Source organism: Cyprinus carpio, chromosome A7 (genome assembly GCF_018340385.1).
Source record: "Cyprinus carpio isolate SPL01 chromosome A7, ASM1834038v1, whole genome shotgun sequence".
In the NCBI taxonomy this organism is placed as follows: domain Eukaryota; kingdom Metazoa; phylum Chordata; class Actinopteri; order Cypriniformes; family Cyprinidae; genus Cyprinus; species Cyprinus carpio.
In genome coordinates, this window is record NC_056578.1 from 12,560,460 (window position 1) to 12,586,079 (window position 25,620).

General features: G+C 37.2%; 2 protein-coding genes and 1 pseudogene across 3 annotated transcripts in view; all 3 read left to right on the plus strand.

Moving 5' to 3' along the window:
- LOC109064280 overlaps positions 1-1,910 on the plus strand; it is a 43,292-nt pseudogene extending 41,382 nt beyond the window's left edge.
- Positions 1,911-10,596: 8,686 nt separating this feature from the next.
- Positions 10,597-13,890, plus strand: LOC122145772 (dynein axonemal heavy chain 2-like). Its single transcript, XM_042761353.1, has 3 exons — positions 10,597-10,855; positions 12,773-12,847; positions 13,702-13,890. Exons 1-3 carry the CDS (start codon positions 10,808-10,810, stop codon positions 13,888-13,890), a joined length of 312 nt encoding a protein of 103 aa, XP_042617287.1. The 5' UTR covers positions 10,597-10,807.
- A 5,809-nt stretch (positions 13,891-19,699) lies between these two features.
- LOC109100061 (lysine-specific demethylase 6B-like) overlaps positions 19,700-25,620 on the plus strand; it is an 81,951-nt gene continuing 76,030 nt past the window's right edge. For both annotated transcript variants that reach the window (XM_042759720.1, XM_042759721.1), the window contains exons 1-2: positions 19,700-19,988; positions 23,684-23,842. The gene's annotated coding sequence lies outside the window, so the exon portion shown is untranslated. The remainder of the gene's footprint in view (positions 19,989-23,683; positions 23,843-25,620) is intronic.

Sequence of the window (25,620 nt, forward strand, 5' to 3'; positions counted from 1 at the left end):
AATTTAAAAAAAAAAGAAGAAGAAAAATTGGCACAGTGATTAAAGATTTGGCTTGCCAAGGTTGTAGGTTTAAATTCCACAAGGAATGAGGGATTGATGGGCGTGCTCTTGCTCTTGCTCTGGTTGATGTGTGCACATGCTCTTCCAGGTACAAGTGCCCATACAAGAAATTCCGCCCTTCATGAAATAATTTCGAACTCTCCGAAACTTTTATGAACCCGAAAGGAGTGTATTTGGCACAGAAATACTCTGTCATACGTCCAAATCGATTTTTGAAACTTTGGCCATGTTTAGCATGAGAATCCAACACTTTTAACAATGTAAATAACTCTGAATGCATGAAATAGCACTCTGGCCATGTTTAGCATGAGAATCCAACACATTTAAAAATTTAATTTGGTTTTAATTGGTCGTGAAGTATGGTTTTGATTCACTTAAAAGAATCAGCCAATAAGAATCATTTGTTTGAGAATCAGATAGGATTGTTCTGATAAGAATCGACTCATAGGAATCATTCTTTTAGGAATCCAATTAGATTACACGGTTCACAGTGTATGGTTTTTATTCACTAAAAAAAGAACCAACTCAAAAGAATCATTTATTTGGGATTCAGGTTGGATTACACTTGCCATAGTGGATGATTTTGATTCACAGTAAAGAACAGATTCATAAATGGCATTCATTTGGAAATGTCAGAGATTTAAAATGGTGTTCTGTCTACATTGGCAGAAGAATACATATACCATTAACTGAAGCAAATATCATTCAGTGCTGGTACTTAGAAAAATGGTTCATGGTTCGCAGATCCTAGTTAGGGAATAGAAAATATCATTAGAGCAATATGAAAACAATACAAGTCAATGAAAAGTCCCCTTTTAAAGTTAGTGAAGTGAAACACATTATCAGCTTGTTCCTTAATTTCCCTCTTCATTTCTCTTCCCTCTCTCCCTTCCTGACCTGATTGCCACAGTCTGTCTCTGTTTTTCCAGTCTTTCATTCTCTGCACAAGAGAAGGCAAAAAAAAAAAAAAAATGCAATCAGCTGCAGAGGATGCTGACTGTATGATCTCTCCGACAGGATCGGATCTCTTTCTGTGTCATGACTTTCGCAATCAATAACCTGGGCTCTCAGTTGGTAGAGCCGCCCATTCTTGGGATGAAGGCTGTAGGTGACACACACACAACAAACACACACAAAGATGGCTGCCCATCTTAAAGCTTAGTATTAAAATGAATCAGTGAGCAAAGAACTTTACTTTTTTTGTTCTTTATATCATAGTAGCTCTTGGGTGAGATATGAAAATGGCAAAGTTTTGTGTTACATTAAGGTGAAATGTACTTAGATTGTCAATGACACCGTTTTATAAGAAGCTGACATTTTCAGAAAATTGAATGCGAGACTGCTTTTTAACTCTTACCTCTCTGCAGTTGCACCAAAACCCATTTACCCTGTGAGTGTGTGTGTCAGGTTTTAGCAGACAGCACCATGAGGACTCCTCTGATCTTTGTGCTGTCCCCTGGTGTGGACCCAATGGCAGCACTGGTTCAGCTGGCAGAGACGTCAGGCATGGGTCAGCGCTTCTTTGCCCTCTCGCTGGGTCAGGGCCAGGCACCCATCGCAACACGGCTGATCAAAGAGGGAGTAACAAATGGTGAGGTTATCTCTCTACCTCTGTTTTTGCCACTATTTATCTCCTTTTTTATAGCTTCCTCTGCTATCTCTTAACGCTTCACCCACAGAACTCTTTAGTAAGATGAGAAGATTGGGAGTTTAGGATCAGTAAGATTTTTTTTTCTTTTTCTTTATTTTTTTGTTTTTAAAGAAATACTTTTATTCGGCTATTTAGTTGCATTAAATTGATCAAAAGTGTGAGTAACGCATTTGCAATGTTACAAAAGTACATTTTTCAAATTATTATTATTTTTTTTTTTTTACTTTCTATTCATCAAATAATCTTGAAAAAAAATGACACTGAAGACTGAAGTAATGGCTGCTGAAATTTCAGTTTTGTCATCACAGGAATAAATTATATTTTAAAGTTGTAATTATATTAAAGAATATCACTATATTGTATTTTTACATAAATAAATGCAGCCTTGATGAGCATACAAGATTTATTTCAAAAACATCTTAAAGGGATACTCCACCCCAAAATGAAAATTTTGTCATTAATCACTTACCCCCATGTCGTTCCAAACCCGTTAATGCTTCGTTCGTCTTCAGAACACAATTTAAGATATTTTGGATGAAAACCCGGAGTCTTGTGACTGTCCCATAGACTGCCAAATAAATAACAGTGTCAAGGTCCTTAAAAGGTATTAAAGTCGTCGTAATCATCAGTGCCACAAAGATGCGCTGTTTTCTTTCAAATCAAAGCTAAATACACGTAGAAACAGCGCATCCTTGTGGCACGGATGATACAGAAGAGCATACGCAGCATGCGGTGATATGGAGAGACACAGAGGAGACTGTTGACAAAGGAATTGTTGAATAAAGTTGTTATTTTTATTTTCTTTGCTTACAAAAAGTGTTCCCGTCTCTTCATATAACCCAGATTGCACTTCTGATGGCAGATGGAGTATTCTGACGACGACTTTCATACCTTTTATGGACCTTGACACTGTTATTTACTTGGCAGTCTATGGGAGTATCCCTTTAAAAACCCCAAACCTTTTAATGGCAGTGTACTGTATATATTCTACTTTCAACCAAAAGTAGCTTTATTTTACTTTTATATGAGTACTTTCCACACTCTCTTTGACCCTGAGAGTTTGTAGCATACATTTACATTTATGCATTTGGCAGATGCTTTTATCCAAAGTGACTTACATTGCATTCAAGTCATACATGTTATTAGTTATTCCCTGGCAATCCATGACCTTGACATTGCTAGCGCCATGCTCTACTGTTTGAGTTCAGGAATGTTGCTTCTGTAGATTTAGTAGCTTTAGTTGTAGCCTCTGTAGTCTCTAAATGACATCTAGGATTGACTAGCCTCTTCACACGTGAAATGACTAACAGTGCTTCACCAGGTTTCTGAATACTGAATAGATATTGTGTGGTGGTCATATGTAAATGTGTGCATGGATGTGATGTCACAAAATACCAGGTGTGATCCATATTTAGGGAATATAGAGTGAATGAATAGCATAGAGACTTGGGAAGGTCTCTTTGATCTTTAGCTGATAAGCAACCTAGCAACTGTATAGAAATATGCAGTTTATTGCATTCTTAAGCTATCTTGCATCCTTGTGTTCTCGCAATATGTCATCAACCACTGAAGTTCAATTTCAGTACTCAAGAATGCAAGTACAGCAGAGCTTCCGGAGGAGTGCTGTGGGCAGAGCTTAAGACTCACCAACAAAACACAGAAATTTGATGCAGTTTAACTTCCAGCTCATGACCGGGATCTTTTATCACTGGGACGGATCCATCTTTCAATATCAAATAATGTGCAAATCCAGCACCAAACTAGGCCTTGTTTATAAAACATTTGTCACCAAAATGACGGGAACAAACAAACACACTTGCAAAACTCTGTTGCTGTCCTGGATAAACAAACTGCATCCACTGTTCACATAACACTGGGTTCTTTGGGAAGCTGAACAAGGTTATCTTTCCCTCACAACCAAAAACACTCTTCTTTGGAGACATTCTTCTCGAGCAAGTCCTGTGTAGCACTGCCGATGACTTCCGTAGCCTGTATAAAGCACGTTGATGGGCGTGCTCTTGCTCTTGCTCTGGTTGATGTGTGTGCACGCTCTTCCAGGTTCAAGTGCCCATACAAGGAATTCCGCCCTTCATGACATCATGAAGGGCCATGCTCAAGAAAAACTTTCCAAAACTTATTCAAACCCGGAAGGAGTGTATTTGGCACAGACATACTCCATCAAACATCCAAATCGTTTTTTGAAAAGTAGCCTGGCAAGACTGATCTCCACAGGAAAACAAGTCCATTATTTGCGTTCTTGGAATTGAGAAACAGCCATGTTTTAAAAGCAACTTAACAATCACATGAAAAAACCCTGCTGGTAACCACACATAACGCCTTAGCACCAGCAAACACAACTCACATTTTCTTCAGAAAATGTTGAATCTAATTTACTTTTACCAAATCTACTAAACAAAATCTCTCTCTGCCAGGGCATTGGGTGTTCTTGGCTAATTGTCACCTGTCTCTCTCTTGGATGTGTGAGCTGGATAAGCTATTAGATGAGTTACAAGTCCAAGAATGTCATCCAGATTTCCGACTGTGGCTAAGCTCCTCCCCTCACCCAGAATTCCCCATTGCTATCCTGCAGACGGGCATCAAAATCACTACTGAGCGTCCCAGGGTACACACACACACACACACACACACACACTTCACACACTATAGTCAGATGTTTGAAATGGTGTGTGGTGTAAAAGTGGTCTTTTTGTGTGTGTGTGTGTGTGTGTGTGTGTGTGTGTGTGTGTGTGTGTGTGTGTGTGTGTGTGTGTGTGTGTGTGTGTGTGTGTGTGTGTGTGTCTCTATAGGGGGTGAAGTGGAATATGAAGCATCTCTATCAGCGGGTGTCTGAGTCTCAGTTCTCGCACTGTTTGCAGCCGCTGCTGTACTGTAAGCTGCTCTTCACTCTCTGCTTCTTCCACAGCGTCATCCTGGAGAGGAAGAAGTTCCTACAGCTCAGCTGGAGCATTGTCTACACCTTCGATGGCTCTGACTTTGAGGTAGAGAAAGAGAGACAAAGGTGTGATCTTTCTGTATTTATACTGATTTCTGTGTTTTCCAAAATATGACCAATGTGAATTGTGAAATTTTGAGTAAGAAATTGCATTTTCATATACATTTAAAGTGCATTATTTCATGCATTTATTAGTATATTAATTTCATAGCTCCCACACAAACTCCACAAGGTTCACTTATATCTTGCATTTGAAAAAGTAATATGTGCCAACCCTCTTCCCAAATAATAATTTATTTAAATGTATTATGATTATTGGTATTAGATACTCTTTTTTCATGTTGCAATACTGTAGTAGTAAAAAAACATGAAATCATGTACACAAAGTCCTTTAAGAAAAAGCCTTCAAAAGTCTTTATTCAGGCCATAAATTTACAAAAATGCAAAAAGTGCACAGCGCAAAGACAGTATCACATCATCATCAGTGTCTGCGTATGGATTATACCCACGATCTCATTCATATATCTTTTACCATACTACTACTAAAACAAGTCAATCCCCCCCCCCCCAAAAAAAAACACCAAAAAATAAAAAAGTTGTTTATTTAAATCATACAGTGATTTTTTTCTGACATGTTGGTGTTCTATCTTTCACCTGAATGTTATAAGTTGCTCAGAGTAAATAGATCTGGATGAAACAAAAACTGTGTCTGTCTTCATTTCAGGCTGCAAAGCAATAAGAAAAACTGTCGAAAATATGTGTTCAAAATATACAATAATGATCCTCAAAATCATTAAATGTATTCATACACATTTTTTTAAAGAGATTTTTAAAGAAAAATAATAGTAAAATTATTTTTATAATTGATTAAAATAAAAATAATTTTCTTCTTCTATAGTCATATTTATTTAGATGAAAAACTGGTTTTGCTTCTTTTTGTCTTTATGCCTGAGACAGCTGTTAAGACAGTGATTCTCAGCCTTTAGCCTTATTTGATCCACTACTTATTTTTCAGGCTGCAAAATTATAAGGACTTTGGCAGCTTGTCAAAGTCATAGTTGAATCATACTCTCAATGAAACTGCATATTCACCTTTGTGTCGTGGTGACACTGCAGCCTAAATGGCACATAATATTTTAAGCTCAATATAAGCTTAAAATATTATGTGCAATTTAGGCTACAGTTCTGCATTTCTGGCGACTTTATGGATTTGTGAAGACTGATTGTTTACAGCAATTATAACTTTCTCTTTGTTTTTCAGGTGAGTGAGAATCTTTTGAGATTTATTTGGATAAACACTTTTATGAAGTAAAATGGGGAATTTTTTTTTTTTTTTTTTTTCTCATTATAATCTGGATAAACCCCTAACCCTACACCTTAAAGAAAACTTTTAGCATTTTTAGATTAAAAACATGAGTTATTTAATTTATTATCCCTAAAGTAAAGTTTTGGCTAATTTGCTTCACTTCTGGGGAAAAATTTGTCCCCAAACTTCAGCCAAGTAAATCCAACCACACTCACAGAATCGCTAATGTGTTCTCTGTTCGGTCAAAAAAACTGTACAATGTCTTCAGTGTTTTTATGATCATCCCTCGTAGTCCAAATTTATGAACAGATAGAGCGTCCCCAAATGAAGAGACTGTTTCCCTGGTTGATAAAGAGCAAGCAATTCCCACACACTCTCACGGACAGATCTTCTCATTACTCGCTCGCCTCACACACAAACTTTGCATTGAGTATATGTCAAGCCATCACACACACACACACACACACACCCTTTGATCCGTGACACCCCTCTTTACCCTGCTGTGAGGATTCCCGTGTGTCCTCTTCAGCCGGTAAGTCTGCCGCCACAGTTCTGATCTAATGAAGACCAACAGCCCCCCCATGGGGCCAAAAGTTGAATCTCGTATCGTCTGGTGTTAAATGTGCTCCAGTTCCTCTGTGTCTGCTGGTCTTTCAGAACCCAGCAATACTGCATACGTGGATGGAACATCTGTTACTATAGCAACCACATCCTATAATTACCCTCAATCAGTGCCTCCATGGTGACTTGAGTGCACAGCAGAGGCAGCTCTTGAGTTATAGGCAGAAGTAGATATGAAATAGCATGGATTACTGGACTTGGAGGGTGAAATAAAAAATTGCCAGTAATTACAGTATCTGTGAAGTTTTAGTAATAAACAGTTTAGCTACTATCAGTTATTTGATATGACCTGTAGATAAAAACTAAAGTGTGTTATTTTGGGAATGTGTATGAAATTGCCCTACAGCTTTACATTTTTATGAGCCAATACAAGGATTGTTCATGGCAAGTCTGGCTATGTGATTTTTGTTTTGGCACACAATTCACAACAAATCCAATGCAACTAAAAAAAACAACAACAACAAAATAAAGTGTTACTCTGCATATTTGCACGCTTTAACAACTTTTTAGCACATTAAACTATTAAACCCAATCCTTTGTTAAATATCATGATTGAAAGATTCACAAACTATTAATTGCAGCATTACTATCAACTAGTATAGTATCTATTTGAAACATGCTAGCAATGTGATGATACTTACCAATAACTTCATAGTAACACTCTAGCAACCATCCAAACTAACCTAGCAACCACCCAAAATATCCTAGCAACACATTAGCAACAACCCCAAGTACCCTGCCTGACAACCGCAAAGCAAGACATTAGCAACAATCCCAAGTACCCTAGGAACCACTCTGGGTACCATAGCAACACCCTAGCAACCTACCTGGGCACCTTTGCAATCACCCTGAGTACCCTAGCAACCACATGGCAACACCAAAAATTCTAGATTTTTCATTCTTGCTGGTCTGGTACATTTGATCCTTCACAAATCATTCTAATGTGTTAATTTGGTGCTCAAGAAACATTTGAACCGAGAATATAAACACAATCGCGAAGTTTCACATTAGAAAACACTTATAAAGAAAACACTAAACCATTTAGCGCCGCGACTGAAAACTATGAAAGCTTACAATTTGGCCAAAACAAGTTAGCTTAGAAGGTTACACATGCTCCCTCTGCTTCCTTTGAAATGCTATCTAGCTAAGCATCTCACTAGGTTTTGGAACAGTGCTTTATAACTCTATGAATCACACACACCAGGTCGTGTTGTAGTTGTAATACAGCCCTGCGTGAGTGTGTGAAAGTGGGCTGTGAGGTCAGAGGTGTGTGTTCAGTGGAGAGCAACAGGAGTGTGTGAATGAACGGTTGAGAGGATTGCTCTGTGAAAGATGAGGTGAACAGAGCAGCATTTAGAGGATTAAACACACTCATCTTGGGTTCAAACACTCTTTGTGTTTGTTATCGAGAGATGCTTAATTCATGTCAAGAATGCACAGGCCGCGGTCTACAAGATGTGTGTGTGTTTAGGTCAACAAGGACAGTTTTGTATGTTAGACCTTGTGTGATACAGTACAGCCTTTCTGTCTGATGTAGATGTGTGTGTGTGTGTGTGTGTGTGTGTGTGTGTGTGTGTGTGTGTGTGTGTGTGTGTGTGTGTGTGTGTGTGTGTGTGTGTGTGTGTGTGTGTGTGTGTGTTCTTGGTTCATTGCTAAGGATAATTGGACTCAAATAAACTGAATAAACAAAACCATGTTTACTGCAAGATCTTCAGTAAGCGTATGGCCTATATACTGATCCAAATGCCAATCCATCCATCCCGCTGTCTCGTTTTCTGTCTTTCTGCCCCTCTTTTACAAAATAAGTGGAGAGCATCCATTAAGGCTTCCTTTCCAGCTGGGACTGTCCTTCTGCCGTCTGTGGTGCCTCATTACTGTCTTTCTCTTTTTCTCTTTCCTCCTCTCTCCATCCATCAGCCTATCTTTAACACTGAACGCACAGTTCCTCTGTCTCTGTCCAGTGTTATAGTTTGGCTGTGACTCGTTGTATCTCTGCTGAGATGTATGACTTTCATTTGCCACTGACTCTCTCTGCTGTTCTTCACTCATCATTTCACTTTTTTCTCCCATCTTCCTTTCTTTCATGCTCTTTATAACTGCTGGCTTGTGAGTGGTGAAGGTGTCGGGCCTCATACGTCACTTTGACACTGTTGACATATAACCCATTGTGACCTTAAAGGCTATTAAAAGATAACACTCACACCATTTATTGAATCTGGTGTTCTTTTTTCACTGACCTGGGATCAGTGGTTTCCAATCTGTGGAAGCCCATTTTTTGAGTAAAAATAAATAATTAAAAAGGTAATTGTGGCTTTATATCTCAAAAGTAGGACTTCATATCTCACAATGTGTCTTTATTACATAGTTAGCTCCAGGCTTCCATATGATGCACCAAGGTAAATATGTAATGATGGAAAATTACTTTGATGTTATCCATGTCAGCTTATTGATTAATAAAATTTGACATTACAAGTATTAGTGATAGAAGTAAATTAGCATTTTACAAATGCTTTTCTTCAAATACACTTTCCTTTTTCATAATTACCACAAGTATAATTTTTCTTATTGGATTTTTCTTATTATTATTATTTACATACATTTACTAATACTTAACATTTTGAATAAGCTTGTGTTTTTTTATTTTCAGTTTTCATTTTAGTTTAAGTTTTAATAATTTTATGTTCTTTTGTTATTTTGATTTGGCTTTTTATCATTTTAGTCATTTTAGTACTTCCTTTCAAACTTATATAATCTCAGTTAATTGCCAAGCATTATTTGAGTTTTATATCATTTTATATCATTGAGTTTTATAACATTTTTTATATTTTTTGTTTTAGTTAACTTGTGGATGTTCAAAAGTTTAATCACTTGTGTTTAATCACTTAAAGCACAGGGTTACATTAATAAAAGCAAAATAATTGATGTGCATTAATGTGTGTGCCCTCAACATTAGCTGATCTCTGCAGGCCAGTCAGTCTTTTTTTCTCTTTCATTTCTAATAGCATGCTATATTATTATTATTTAATTTCTTTCAGTCGCTGTTCGATGGTGCTGAAATGTGACTGTTTGACCAGATTTGTCTTTTAAGTTAAGAAAATCATCACTGGACATCATACACTTGTTCCCACGATTGTGATTAATTTTTCAAATACATTTACATGGTTGATTATTTAGGGCACCCCATTTTCATGCACAGCTTCAATTAGGTGCGTGGGTGGTGGGAAAGTTTGGGAAATACTGCGCTTGAGTGCTAGATCAGATTAAAACATCAGCAGATACTCCATCAAAATCCTCATTTATATCACTCTGTGTTGTCGCAGTTTCAAAGGGTAAAAGCAATAACATTTATTTTGCCTAGAAATATCTCAAAACGTTCTCATTTTCATGTCAGTGAGAACCTAAATGCATAAAGGTTTTTTTATGGCGCAGCGTGAAATGAAACTAATCATGAGTATTTTCCTAGTGCTGTGTGGCAGTCGCTGCATTTGAAATGCTAATTCCTTTGGCACAAGCCACACTCACGTTTGATTTTTCTTTTTTTATCAAAACCAAATATCTTTGTTCTTTGAACACCAAAAATAGAAGGGTGAATCATTTCTTCAGTCCCAAAAAATTTGTGAAAACATTGCACCATACTGTTCTGCACCATCAGATTTATGTTAGTTTAATCGCTCAGTTTGATCTGGTTATGTAAGATGTGTTTAAAAATCTTTCAAGTCCAGATGTAATATTTTATTCTGTGGTTCAGACACTCAAGGAATTCTTCATGACAGACAGTAATGCATCTCATCCAAACCCACAGAAACTCTTCCTTTGTATCCTCCTCAATGGCCTTGAGCGGCAGTTCTCTTAAACCAGTTGAACTCTGCATTACACAATATTCAATGAAACGCCTTACTGTAAGCGGAGATAGATGTCACCAAGATATTTTGTGCTGTTTGAAGTTGATGTTATGCCCTTGACCAGATTTCATTCATCTGGTGTCAAGTTCCTGCTGAGAGCAAATACTGTTGTAAAACAGTAAGATCATTTTAATTACACCACTAAAAAAGACACGCATCAGTAATTAGACACTCTCCATCCTTAGGCGTATCCATCTCTGAAGCACTTGGCGTCTTGGACAAGGGACCTGTGCCAGCGCGTGGAGCAGTTTGCTCGCTGGGCGGAAACCACTTGCCTTCCTGTCCTCTTCTGGCTGTCTGGATTTACCTTCCCTATGGGCTTCATCACCGCTGTACTGCAGAGCTCTGCACGCCAGAACAATGTGAGACTCACACAAACATAAGTCAACAACACATCATGAGACTCATACATACTTAACAGAGTCTTAGCACACTCTCAGGACATCAAACACATGTGGGGAAGAATTCAGTGTCCTCTTATACACACTAGAGAGCTCAGTCAGTGATATCCTACTGTTCAAAAGTTTGGTGTCAGGAAGTTTTTTTCTTTTTCAGCAGGGAACAATTCAATTGATCAAAAGTGACAGTAAAAACTGTTACATTGTAAAAAAAAAAACATTTCTATTTCACAGAAATAAAAAGCTTTATAGCTTTATATTCATCAAAGAATACTGATTTCCACAAAAACGTATTAAGCAGCATAACTGTTTTCAACGCTGATAATAAGAATTGTTTCTTGAGCAGGAAATCAGAATATTAGAATTATTTCTGAAGCCTCATGTGACACTGAAGACTGACGTAAATGCTGCTAAAAATTCAGTCATGTCATCACAGAAATAAATAAAAATGTAAAATATATTCAAATAGAGAACAGTCATTTCAAATTGTAATTGTATTTTTACAATGTTACTGTTTTAATGTATTTTTGATCAAATAAATCCAGCCATGGTGAGCATAAGAGACTTGTTTTAAAAATGTTAACAATATCTTACTGACCCCAAACTTCTGAATGGTATACTGTAACTATAGGTAACTACCTAAAGTAACTAGGTAATGATCTGAACCAGATTCAGAATCTGTGTAACAACAACACTGAACCCCACTGACTTTCACTGTATGGTCAAAATAACAATGCAACATTTAAAAAAAAAAAAAAAATTGTACATAAATAATTATTTAAAAGTAAATACTGATTTTGGGGAAAACAATCCCTTTAAAAATTTACAGAATCATGGCAGAAACAAATTCCTATTGTAACTGTGAATATTAACTGTACAATTGGTTTCTATGGATTGTGTATACTATTAATAATGAATATCAATAAATCTTGCTACAAAGGGCAGGACAACTAATTCAGATGCATTATGAGGCAACAGGCTTGTGTCTGAGTAATCGTTCCCATCATTCTCTGTAGAAGCACGAGAATGATAAAATACACAAAGATAAAGCATCAATCACACACCTAATGTCAGTTCTCTGCACTTCATTTTGGTGCACCAGCCTCTAAAACATCTTCCTGGGGATTTAAAGAGAGAGAAAGAAGTAAAGAAATATGAAATTGCTCTATGTATTCATTTTATTCTGAACAAAATCAATTCAGTGCACATCACTTCTTAATTACGATTTCCAAACTCACAAGTGGAAACTTTCCAAACTTCCCAAGAGGATTTTTTTTTTAATGCAGCATTACATTTCTCATATGGATTTCAATCACAGCAAACCAATGGTCTAAATTCATTTGAGTAACATGCACGGTAACACATGTAACACATTTTTACTGCATTACATTCACTGACACTTTGCATTCACATTCACTTACTCACACATTCTGCAGGGGACGCAGCACATTCCTGCTCCATTACCTTTCTAATGCCCCAGTGATGGTGTCTATTCTCGCTACCTTTTGGGATCTGCAAACAGGAGTTCTCAAACGCTCCCCCAAAATCACACTCTGCTCAGCTACTCAATGGCTTCAGGAGCACAGCAGCAAAATGAGCTGCATCTTATGATCAAGAGACACCTACGACACTTCAGGGCAGCCTATTCTGCAGCAAATGGACTGAAAAACAAATGTCCTAATATGTAATCTCCCCACAAACCGACAGGTGGCTAGTAAGAACTGAGGATACACTTAAAGTGGCCATATCTTGGCGCTACTGTATGTGTACATGTGTGGGGACTCATGTCACCAGGGGGACCTAAATTGAGGTCCCCATGGGAAAACAAGCTTTTTTCCTGCTGGCAGTGATTCTGATATCAGCGTTGTGTTTGCTGTGCAGGTGTCTGTAGACACTCTATCCTGGGAGTTCACTGTCAACACTATGGATGACAAGAATCTGCTTTTCCCTCCCAAGGTGAGTAACTGCTGCCATCCGCTGTCCATTAGGAGCTGATGCACCTGAGATTTGCATATCATTTATCATTTTGAAAATCCCTGTTGTGTCTCTAGTCCTCAGTGTCACATGTCACATGCATAATATTTCTGTGAAAAATTATACATTTTTGGGATTATTTGATGAATAGAAAATTAAAACGAACAGCATTCATTTGAAGTAGAAATCTTTTATTACATTATAAATGTCTTTACTGTCACTTTTGTTCAATTATGCATCCTACCTTCCTTGCTTAGTAAAAGTATTAATAAGAAAAAAATTTTTTGCTGAACTTTTGAATGAAATTAGTGTATATCAAACTTCAGTTAAAGTCATACATTTTATATATATTTCTTAATCTTAATAATTGAAGTTATTATAAAATGTTAACAATATATCTGTATGATGTCTTTATTGCTGTTATTTGAGGTAAAAGCTAATTAATTAATCCTTCTACTATGAGGGCATGGATTATTATTATCATCAATATTTATTAATTAGCTTGACTGTCCAGACCCAAATAATACTTAAGCACTATATCTTTATTTTTATATCAGAACTTACAGGATACATTTTTTGTGATCAGAAACATTTAAAAGAATGTGGCAAAGTCTGTCAGAGCAGACTCTACAGAGTTTAGTTTGTGTACTTACAAATTCATATCAAATATCATACTGTAAGTTTCGAATGGTTGTCACTGGTCCTCACGCCATTCAGGCCAAATAGTATTTAACATTTCCACATTTTGTTTCCCAGTTAAATTCTTGCACTGCATGGCCTCTCTCGATGTCTTTGTTTTGCACTCAACCTCTTGTTTTTCTCCATCTCTCCTCCAGGATGGAGTGCTTATCCCGGGGCTGTATCTGGAGGGGGCGGGCTGGGATAAGAAAGCTTCCTGTCTGGTGGAGGCAAAGCCATTGCCGCTGGTCTGTCCCATGCCCTCCATCCACTTCAGACCTGTGGAGAGCCTCAAGAGGGTCTCCAAGAGTGAGTACACAGTCCTACACACATCCCTGTGTTACTGAATCCTCTCTCTTGAATTCAGCTGTCAACCTTAAGTCAGATACCTTCAGTAATTGTTGATGTTCTGGTGTGTGTGTGTGTGTGTGTGTGTGTGTGTGTGTGTGTGGTGTGTGTGTGTGTGTGTGTGTGTGGTGTGTGTGTGTGTGTTGTGTGTGTGTGTGTGTGTGTGTGTGTGTGTGTGTGTGTGTGTGTGTGTGTGTGTGTGTGTGTGTGTGTGTGTGTGTGTGGTTGTGTGGTTATGGCCTAATGGTTAGAGAGTCGGACTCCCAATCGAAGGGTTGTGAGTTCAAGTCTCGGGCCGGCAGGAATTGTGGGTGGGGGGAGTGCATGTACAGTTCTCTCTCCACCTTCAATACCATGACTTAGGTGCCCTTGAGCAAGGCATCGAACCCCCAACTGCTCCCCGGGCGCCGCAGCATAAAATGGCTGCCCACTGCTCCGGGTGTGTGTTCACAGTGTGTGTGTATGTGTTCACTGCTCTGTGTGTGTGCACTTTGGATGGGTTAAATGCAGAGCACGAATTCTGAGTATGGGTCACCATACTTAGCTGTATGTCACGTCACTTTATGTACTCGTGTCCCTGCTACTACTACCCTGTGTGGTCTGGTGGTACTGTAGTCACTCGTCATTCGTGATGGCAGTTGATCTGAAGTCTGGAGCTGTGCCTTATGATCACTGGATCAAGAGAGGAACCACTCTGCTCATGAGCTTTGATAACTAAACACACACTCACACTTTCAGTGACAGTTGATTAACACCGTATATCTAATTTTATACAATGCACAACAGAGCACAGGCACTTGTTATACCATCTTACACACTGAGTAAATTTAATTTAAGAAGAGAATTTAATATGTTCTAAATACAAGAGCTGAAATGAAAACAGACAATGTGTTACATTTTATGAACTTGAGGAATTCAGAATTAATTTAAATGTGTTTAATAAAACATTTTCACATTCAGTGGTGTTGTAAATTTTCCAGACATAAAAAAATCAACCAATAACTTCACTTGATGGGACAATCATCATGAAATTCAGTAAATGCCTGCAGGATGTCAGCAAGATGCTGTGTATCGGATTTTGTGAGAATCGGCCACAAGGTGACACTACAATTGATTTGTAGCTTAGATCTCTGAAATGAACTGAATTGGAATATAAGTACTTCTTTATTCTGAATCTTTGAATGTGCTGTTTTATTTATTCATTTATTAGCTTATTAACTCATATTTTCAGTGACAATTTTCTACCATTAAAATTTTTAGAGCAACCTGCCTTTTTCTCTCTCTTTTAATTTGTTCTAAGCAATTTGTTTCAATTCAAATATGGCGGTTTTATTTGGTCATACTGATATGCACTAATGCATTTCTGGTAAGGGCACATACTGTATAGTAATATTCAAAACCATGAATGAACGACGGTGCAATGTAATAAGTTAGTCTTAAAATATAAACATATTTGCACTACAGTTAAAAAGTTTGGGTAAGATTTTTGTTTGAAAAAAAAGTTTGAATTCTTTTTTTGAAAGAATTCTCTAATGCTCACCAAGGCTTCATTTGTTAATCAAAAGCTATTGTTTGTGAAATATTGATGCAATTTAAAGGAATAGTTAATTTCCAAAAATGAAAATTGAATGTTTATCCGCTTACCCCCAGGGCATCCAAGATGTAGATGATTTTGTTTCTTCAGTAGAACGCAAACAAAGATTTTTATCTTAAAACGTTGCAGTCTGTCAGTCATATAATGTAAGTGGATGGAAATCACGGCTTTGAGAGTCAAAAAAACATACACAAGCAAAACCAAATTAAACCCTGGGGCTCATGACGATACATTGATATGTAAAGACACGAAACGATCGGTCTGTGCAAGAAACTGAACAGTATTTATATAGTTTTTTTTTTACCTCTGAATTACTGCAATGTCAGATAAACATCAAATTGTCATTTTTGGGTGAACTATCCCTTTAAAGTAACTATTTTTCATTTGAAATCATTTCTTAGTTTATTTTTCCTGTGATGGCAAAGCTGAATTTTTAGCAGCTGTACTTCAGAAATCATTCTAATATGCTGATTTGGTGCTTAAGAAACATTTCTTATTGTCATCATTGCTGAAAACAGTTGTGCTGTTTAATATTATTATTATTTTATTTATTTTTTTGTGGAAAACATGACACTATTTTCAGTATTCTTTGATGAATATAAAGCTCAAAAGTACAACATTTTGTTTTAGAGGCTTCAACATGTATGAAGTAATAATAATAAGTAAACCATTGGAAGGAGTTGCTATTTTGTGTGATATAGAAGGGTGCTCTTTAAAGAATGAGGAGGTGAAGCCACAACCTAATCCTGTTTCCCAGTAGGTTTGTGCTTATAGACCTGCTGCTTTGACAACAACTCTGAGATGAACCGAACAATCAAGATTGTGTCAAATCAGCAAACCCAGCAACTCAGTTGTCCACAGATGAAAAACAGAGTTTATGCGCCAAATTTCTAGAAATAGAGGACACTATAATTTCAGAAAATTCCCAAAATTGTGCAACTGTGATCCAATTAGTTGAAATTTACCACCAAATCATCTGTATACACAGGAATTATTCCTTCAAATCTGACAACTGTGGTCATTCACTCCACTTTTCCAGTCAGCTTGGACCTCGATGATTGACGTATGCGGCTATATTTGTTCTTTAGAGCCAGAGGGGGGAGAGAAGCGGCAATCTTCTCAGGACACTCATTAGATTAAAGGAAATTCTTGGAAGAAGAGAACAAGAGAGCAGAGAAACTGGAAAAGAAGAATAGTTCTGAGGGAAGGAGAGAGAGAGAAAGCAAGAGTGAGGGTGGCCTCCGTGTAAGGCTGCATTCACTCTGCCATCCTCTCCTGAAAGAGCCAGACTCGCTCAGACTGTAAGGAGCTCTTTATTCAGCCACAGGTCTGTGTGTCTCTGTACCTCTAACTGGTTGTTGGGGTGCTCATAGCAACATGTCTAATTCACATTCAAATTGGCCTCCAAGGCGTCATTGTGTTCTTTTAGAGTACTTCAGATTTTTTTTTTTTTCTTAAAAAAATGTAAGTTAAAAAGAAGAAGGGAGAAAAAGACATCTTTTGAGTCGCAAAATGTAGCATGAAGTCCCCAGGGTTTATTCATCACCCCAATGTTCCCACCTCAGACCCATTGAGACTGTGAGAGGGGTCATTCACAAGAAACAACTGGCATTTCTTCACATGAATCTGACACTTGTTGCTCCCGGGCAGCTTGTGGAGAGATGCAAAAGCATGAATGTAAAACCTGGATGGTCCGAGTTCTGTCCAGATTTCTGTACCCTCCTCTCAGACACCATGATAAGAACTTAATAATGATCTGGAAGCGCCAGCTGAGGACAGGTGGACAATCTGATTTGACTTTTGAGTGATTTGGGTCCCTCCGGGACACCAGTACTGAGTCTTGCTACATTTGAAATGACATAATTGAGTTAGCTCTTCTCTGTATAATATTGCATCAAACGTCCTCCATCTGTGTATTCAATTATGGCTGTAAAGCACCGACCACAGATATTCCAGGAGGAATACACTGAAAACACCCACCCACATACACACACCCACCCACACACTCTCCACAACGAATCAACTGGTGAAAGAATGCCCACCTGTGATCTTTGAATTACATTTGACCCATAAAACATTCAATTAAAAATATTAACATTAAAATTCATTGAACATTAAAATAACATTAAAATGTTTGGTCCCAAACTTATTGTGCAATATTTTGTTTATAAATATGATGTTATTATTACTATTCATTTTGACAGAAGATTCTTATGTTCACCAAAGCTATACATTTATTAAATAAAAATACAGTTTGGTCAAAAATAAGTGATAAACTCGTCCATCTGGGTGGTTCAAAGACACCCTTAATGAGAAAAGAGAGAAAAAACTGCATTATAATTAATGCATTAATATAAATAATAATTTTATATGAAGTATACATTCTTGAGTAACACTTCAAAAAATGCACAGGTTGTCCTTTTTTAACTTCAGGCATTTTTATAGTATCTAATGTATTTTATAATGAATTTAAGCAATTTCATATTTTACAAATAAATTACTGGTTTTATAGAAGCAGTCAGTATTGACTTCTGCACACAGCAACAAATCCATTCATTCATTTTGTTACTACTGCTGTAGGTTTTTTTTTTTTTTTTTTTTTGGATAGAAAATAGCCCCAGGTTAAATTCTTGGAGAATGGAATGAGGAGCTAGAAAGTGTCAAATATTTTTGAGTAAGATTTGAAAAATGTTTTTATTAAAAGCTATAATATATTTTAAGATGAATAGTTAGGTTCACCCAATATGGTATAATGTAGTTAATTTCTAAAAACTTTTAAATATTTATTTATTTATTTATTTATTTATTTATTTATTTATTTATTTATTTATTTATTTATTTATTTTTAGACAATCAACAAGGTCACAAAAACTGATTCAAGTATAAAACGTTTCTTGTATTCAGTTTTTTACCGAATGAATATCATAAATAATCTTAAAACAACAGAAGTGTTAAATGGAGACACTGCAGGCAAAAACAGTTTTTTTTTTTTATGCACCTGTCAATTTTGAGATTTTGGGCTTTTTGGCTTTTCATAAAGGGTTTTTTCAGACTAGTGGAAAGAAAGCATCCAAAATACACTTTTAAGTGTTTCTTTTATAAGCACTTTATCTATTTGTGTCAACAGATTTCAATTACAATACATAGTTTTAAAGAATGTTTTCTCAAAATGAGTTTTTTCTCCAAAACTGAGCCAGAAATTTCCACTTCAGCAACATTTACACACACCAGACTTTACATTTTTATTCCTGTCTATATTCTGAAGGTTTTTACAGAGGGATTTGTTCATATATAATTTTCTTGATTATATACAACATTTTATTCCCTTCAAAATTGTGAAAATATATTGTTTTCTGGCTGTTCAAAGTATTTTATGAATTATGGAGTGACAAAAAGAGATACCCAGAATTCCCTCTGTAAAAACATTTGACTCTAATATGTCAAAAAATAAAAAATAAACAAACAAGAATCCAGTGTTCAGATTTTTGTACTAGAAATGTATGCAAATTAGTTTATAATGAATTAAATAATGCCTCATTTGCATATTTAAACATAACATTTTAGAAAACGTGTAAAATTGTTTGCAATTATCAATGTAATCAATCAACTTGGTAAGTATGGTGATAAATATTAGTTTTTTTTTTGTTTTTGTTTTTTACCCTAAATGACACAAAATCAATCCGTCCCCGTCAACACTAACAACCCCACATTACCCCCCAAAGCCGCCCTGGGCACGGACACCCTGATCTCTGCTCGGATGGAGTGAGTGAGTGAGTGAGTGAATGAGTGAGTGATGGTGGAATTTGGAAGTCTTGAGCGTCCGGGAGTAACGGAGGCGGGGCGGCCGTCCGGGAGTAACGGAGGCGGGGCGGTACGGGTCCAAGAGAGACTCGTCCACCGAGAAGAAACCTGCATGAGGGGGGAAACGAGTGCGAGGGAGGAGGAGGAACAAGAAGAGAAGGGGAAGCAGCGAAAGAGTGCAGGGAAAACAGACGGGAGAGCGAAGAGAGAGAATGAGGGGAGTGCCTGCGTTTGCAGCGGATTAACAACTGCGCAATTTCCAAACGCGCATCTCTTCCTCAGATCAAACTCAAAGTGGACATGAGGGACTCGCGCCGTGGCAACATCCTCGCCTGGCCGAGAGCGCACCATTATTAGTAGACCGCAGAGAAGTCGTGAGATGCGTACGTGCGTTTTTTTTTTTTTTTTTTTTTTTTTTTAGAAGACTCTGGAACAATTTTGCGCGCTGGTGTTTGTGTCACATCATCTCCTCTTACAGTGGTTTCATAACGCAGCTGCGCCGACATTTTACAGTGTGCGATTCAAATGTGCTCATGTATGACATGATGAAGGTGCTGGCGGATCGCGCGCTGCGCCGTCCATTCACCGCGCGAGGTGAAAGAACCTACGCAGTTGCTTATTTAGCTTGCATTTTTACAATGAGGACATGCAAGAAGAAGAAGAAGAAGCCACCTCCCAGTTTGACACTCCGTGCATTAGCAGGTAAAGACAGACACTTTCTGGACTTTATGCACCACGTAAACACTGCATATGGATTGAGCATCTTAAGCCTGTTATATTCTAATAGCCTGTGCGTTGCAATGAGCCACTAGGTGTGAAATGCAATGAAACGTGTCCGGCGGCGTGGGTTCATGTCTGAAGCTTGATTCATTCCCGCCTTTGATTTACTTGCAGCTTGCTGAAATTCAGTCATTTTGTGTCTGTTGCAAACTGAAAGTGAGCGTGGGTTTCCATATGAGTGGTGGATAAAGTTGCCCACCCTTTACCAGTAATACGGGTGAGATCATAGTTAGCGTGAACCGGGAAGACTGTGGGAGTTTAATATTGTGCAATCGTCTGGTATAGAAATACTCTTGGGAATATAGCACAGTACATAGACGTGCGCGTTTTTATTAATAATCAATGCAAATCGCGCAGATGGACATACGTTTGTAAATCAAACCACACCGTAAGTGAGGGCTTCACATAGTTAAGTAAGTAAATGTCAGAAAATCGCTGAATGGGATTCGGGCCTGGCCGTGGGAGCTCAAGGGTGTCGCATTTTCTTTCGGAAATGTCATGTGGTGAAGTTGTGGCGGGATCGGAGATTTTCCAGGAAGAACGTTTGAATTTTTTCTGTGCCATGTTTTTTCTCTTCCTCTCTTCTGCTGACTGTACGTCGCCGCCCCCTTTTTTCTTTCTGTGTTTCCTGTGTGTGACCGCAGGGGGGCGCTGCAGCTCCACCTAAAGCGCCTCCCTCAGAGCCTGCTAGAATCTCAGAGCTGCCACGCTTTTGGGAACGAAGGAAGGATCATGGCGGCTTTTAGTCTTCAGTTAAAAGTGCACTCAGTCTTTTTTTTTCCTAATTAAAGTTTTGCACCGTATGAATAGTGATTTTTGAGTTATTAGTATTACTTCATATAGCACTTTCAGTGCGTAGCACAAACACACAAAGGTCACAGCTGCCACACTGTTGTAATATGTGTGAAAATTTAGCAGCAATGAATCAAACAGCAGCCATTAATCTGTGAGGTAGAAAAATTGTAACAAACAGCTAAACAAATGTCATGCATTCAGATATATGGGTGTCACTATACAGTCTAAAGAACTCCGAGTCGGGCATGCAAGTCAAAATCATCATTTGGAAGTAGCCTAAACAAAACAAAAAATCATATTGGGAGCAATAAGCCCAAATGAATACATCTGAATTTAACTTATTGTATTAATACTTGGTATCAAAACAAAATGTTTGTATTGCATAAAGCAGGCCGTGCAAATCGATTAATTAAGTTTAACACTAGTTGTATTTTTGTAACACCTTTAAAATGACTGAAATACAGCATGTGAAGCTCTCTCTCTCTCTCTCTCTCTCTCTCTCTCTCTCTTTTTCTATATTTATAGATTATATATGATACTATATTAAAGATGCAACTCATCCATCATCTAGAATTCGGAGTTTCCCGCTTGTACATATGACTTTGATCTGTCATTCATATTCTGGTTATTATGCATATGACCTGTGGCCTGTAGCATGAAGCCGGTTTCAGTTTTTCCACATCGAAGTTCGTGCTTAGTTTGAGCAGGTTTTGTCACCATGATAACTTATGGCTACCCTGCTCCCAAACAGAGTTTATTCTGAGTTAGAGATCACAGATCAATCAGCTCTGAGCAAAGTAACATGTTTTTGATGCAATAAAGCCTCCACTACTAATTTTTTATTTGCTTCTCATTGTTTAATATATTTATATTTTATTGATTATGTATAATTCATATAATATATTCATATAATTAATTATGAGTTAAAAATTAATATTAAACTTAGCATTTAAATTAATAGGCTGTAATTATATACTTTTATATAGCTTTTTAAACTGATGAAGCTTGTTTTCTTTTAAGCTCCTTGTATAAATTATTTAAGTTCAGTTGATGCACTTGCATCGCTTTAGTACACAGTCAAACTTTCACTGCAGCAGTGTTTATTCCTGCCTTGTAAATGTGTTTCAATTCATGCTATTTTTTCATAACAATCTCTTCATCTTCAACAGAGAAGTGAATTCCACTGACTCTCGTGAGAAGTCTATCTGTATGTTCCGTGTGATTGGCTGTTTGATGCACGTGTCATACTTTCAGGTGCACGCACCTCACAAACTCTGGAACAAACCTGATCTGACAGAGAACGTTTACACTGAGCGTTGTGCAACAGCTGATCCTGATCTAAACCGGCTTGGGTTTGTCAGGTTTTGTCAACTCAAAACTTACTCTGCAACTCTGTTTGTTCATCTCGCTTCGTGCCACAGGCCACTGGTAATTAAGATATTTTCAACTCCACTTGAAAGGCACAATAGTTATTTTTCTTCAAGATGCAGATTTCATAAGTTGTCCTAACCCCACATATGTTTATAGTTTTAATTTTTTTTTTTGTTTAGTTGAATTTTATTTATTTTTATTTAGTTTTTTTTCCTTTTTTTTTGTGTGATTTTTAACAGACTTGGGTCACTTTAACTTCAGTTGAGGTTCATTGACAGAATTGTCATCACTAAACTCTTGAGGCTTATGTCACTGTGAGTGTTTTTTTTCATTTTTTTTTTTTATGAGTGCTTACTGATTTCACTTCACAGTTCAATTACACTATGAAAACAAATTCTGCTGTCTAGGTTACTTTGTAAATGTGAGCAAATCTACATTTGAAAACCAAACCAATCTCTTATAGTATCTAGAGGACACTATATCCCTATGAACATCATAATAATTCATCATTGTTTTGCCTTACATTGCTATACACACTTTCACACTTGCTACCTGAACCCTGGTAACCTCACTTCACCTACCAACCATCCCAAAAACAACAACAATCTCTGTTTCAACAACCTCACCCCACTTAGCAACCACCCTAAACCTTCAGTCCAGCTGCTCTCATGTCCCTCTAACACCTTCACAATAGCTTCATGCAGGTTTGGGCTCCTGTTTCTTGCTTGTGTCTCTTGTTAGACACGTTTTCACTTTATATTTATCTTATATTGTACTTGAATGTTGTCCAAAGTCATTATTGTCAGCTGTAAATAGTTACAGAGAAATGGCATTTTTTTCTTGCTTTAAACATGACTGTACGGCGAAAGATGTCAAGACTTAACTTGTTCCTTGAATCGCTGTTACTGCACAGATATGAGGTTTAAGCTGACCTCTGCTCCTCGTCCCTGTGATTTAAACAGACATTTAAAAAAGTTAAAATTTGAACAGCATCACATTCATTTTGGATCATGTTACTTTGTGTTACCAGTGAGGGAACAGATCTGTCTGTTACAGTAGCATACCACTAGATGGCAGCACATGCTCGGAAATTAGAGTCTTTTTAGCTTCCTTTGTGTTGGCAGTACAAAACTGTGACCTGTTTCTTCATGCCAAACATGAAGACAAACAGAAGATGCAAATACGGTTGTTCGTGTGAGCACAGCAATTAAAATGATAACATTGCTTTTTGTTTTGTATACTCCTCAGCTTAGTGAAGTATAGAATCACAGGTCTGTTCTGATGTTGTTGTGGACAGCAGGAAAAACAGTGCTTAATGCAAATTAAATAAGCTTATCAAAGGGGAAACACATACATTTTCTTTGGTTGAATTGTGACTTGTTTGAAGTTTTTTGAATTTACAAAAAACACTAAGTATTTATATATTTTTTTCTCTGTTGTCTATTCTGCAGAATTTGCGGTTTCACCATGGCTGAGATTTGGTTGGCCAACATGAGAATCTCTCTGGAAGAGTCTAAATCACAGGCCCAAGGATACACCCATAGTGGCTCCTGTCAACCAATGGAGGAGGAAGATCAAGACAGGAGGCTGGATGGATGGAGAGGACAGAGGTCAGTTGGCATGAAGATTAATTGTCTTGACGTTACATGATTCTTCAGAAATCATACCGATTTAGTGTTTAAAAAACATTTCTTATTCTCATCAATGTTGAAAGCATTTGTGCTGCTTAATATTTTTTTTGTGGGAACCATGATAGTTTTTTGAGGATTCTTTGCTGAATAAAAAAGTTCAAAAGAACCGCATTTATTCAAAATATATATTTTTTGTAACAACTGCATCCTTGCTGAACAAAATTATAAATTTCTTACTTCTTAAATCTTGCTGACCCCAAACTTTTGAACTGGCACTGGAAGCCTAACAAGGAAGTCAGCTGTCACATTATTTAAAAAAATGTCTTATGAGAACATCAAACATGAATACATTATCTAACATCAACTAATGTCACCTTAATGTAACGTGTTACCAGCATTACAGTACGAGAGTGGTAGAAGTCACTTACTTCCTTATATGTGCAAACTATATCCAGTCTTTCAACTTTTATCTTAACCAGAAAAGTAAACCGGTTCCTATTTGTTCCCAGTCTTCAATGTGATGTAATTATCCGTTTAGCAGTGTTTACATTCACCAAACCACAGGAATGCACAACCAGTTCATCTGCCTAGAAATGAGTCCCACCTTAATAGGATGAATGAGACAACTTTAAAGCTCAAATACCAAAATTTATACTGTAGAATTTAAGTGTGCTTTTCAGGGGCCACGAACTGCCTTCTAAATAAAAATAAAATCATAGTTTAGAAGCAACAGGATATTTTCTGTCCTGTTTTGACCCCCTCATGGGAACGCTCTGTTTGAATAGGTGTGGCAGTTTGTAGATATAATAACAGACAAAGCAATAGTGATCACGTAATAAAAAGTTACATTACTGTCGGATCCAATATAGTCGCACAGCATCGTCTTTTAGTTTCAATCTTTCTGAAAATCCTGTGTCGAATTGGTCCTTGTTTGTAAAACAATTCCACGGTAAAATAAATTGAACAAAGGACCATGTTTTTACTGACGTGATCAGGATCTTCATTAAAAATAAAATTCATTCACTCTTTCCTAATGTTGGGACCAGAAGGAAGGCAATGCAAAGACTATTTTTCCACAGCTTGGCACTGTACAGCGTCTTGTTATCTTCGGAGCCATCTTTATCGTTTGGTTTTTGCATAGACCTGCGTTTGCATCCCTTGTTATTTACATTACATGCTTGAATCGGTGGGCGGGGCTAAACAGGCATTGATGTAGAAGCAGGTGTTGATCTTCTTTAGCCACTATTACTTCATAAAGTGGCACTTTACACAACCTGTGGTTTTGGCAGATTGGCTTCAATATAAGCTGTTTTTAGACTAGCAAGAAAGATTTGAGTTCTGAAACTTACAGGAGGTTTTTATAGTACAATAACTTCTTATATGTCAAAAGATCAATGGAATTTAGATTTCTCAGTTCATGACCCCTTTAACAAAAAAAATGATTGTTCCCTGGACACTCGACTGCTAGGCTTTACTTTAAATCTTTTTTTTTTTTTTTTTTACTCAACTCAAAAGTCAACATTATTTTCTGTAGTAATTGACAGAAGAATACAGATGCTGTCCATAGAGCTTAAGTTAGATATTACCTGTTTAAAAAGAGTAATTAATGATCCTGGTGTGTTCAGATGTATCCACAATTAATCACATCAACAATAGTAGTAAAATAGTAAATCTGAAATTGATTATGATTGAAAAACAAAACCAAAACTCATAATCAATGAGGGTCATACAGCGTCCATGCTGTGTTTTCTTCTGTG

Excerpts from the sequence above, each read along its gene's own strand:
- LOC122145772 (XM_042761353.1), top strand. The coding sequence starts at position 10,808 with ATGGGCTTCATCACCGCTGTACTGCAGAGCTCTGCACGCCAGAACAAT. Across the intron at positions 10,856-12,772 it reads GCTCTGCACGCCAGAACAAT|GTGTCTGTAGACACTCTATC; the intron begins GTGAGACTCACA and ends TTTGCTGTGCAG. Across the intron at positions 12,848-13,701 it reads ATCTGCTTTTCCCTCCCAAG|GATGGAGTGCTTATCCCGGG; the intron begins GTGAGTAACTGC and ends TCTCTCCTCCAG.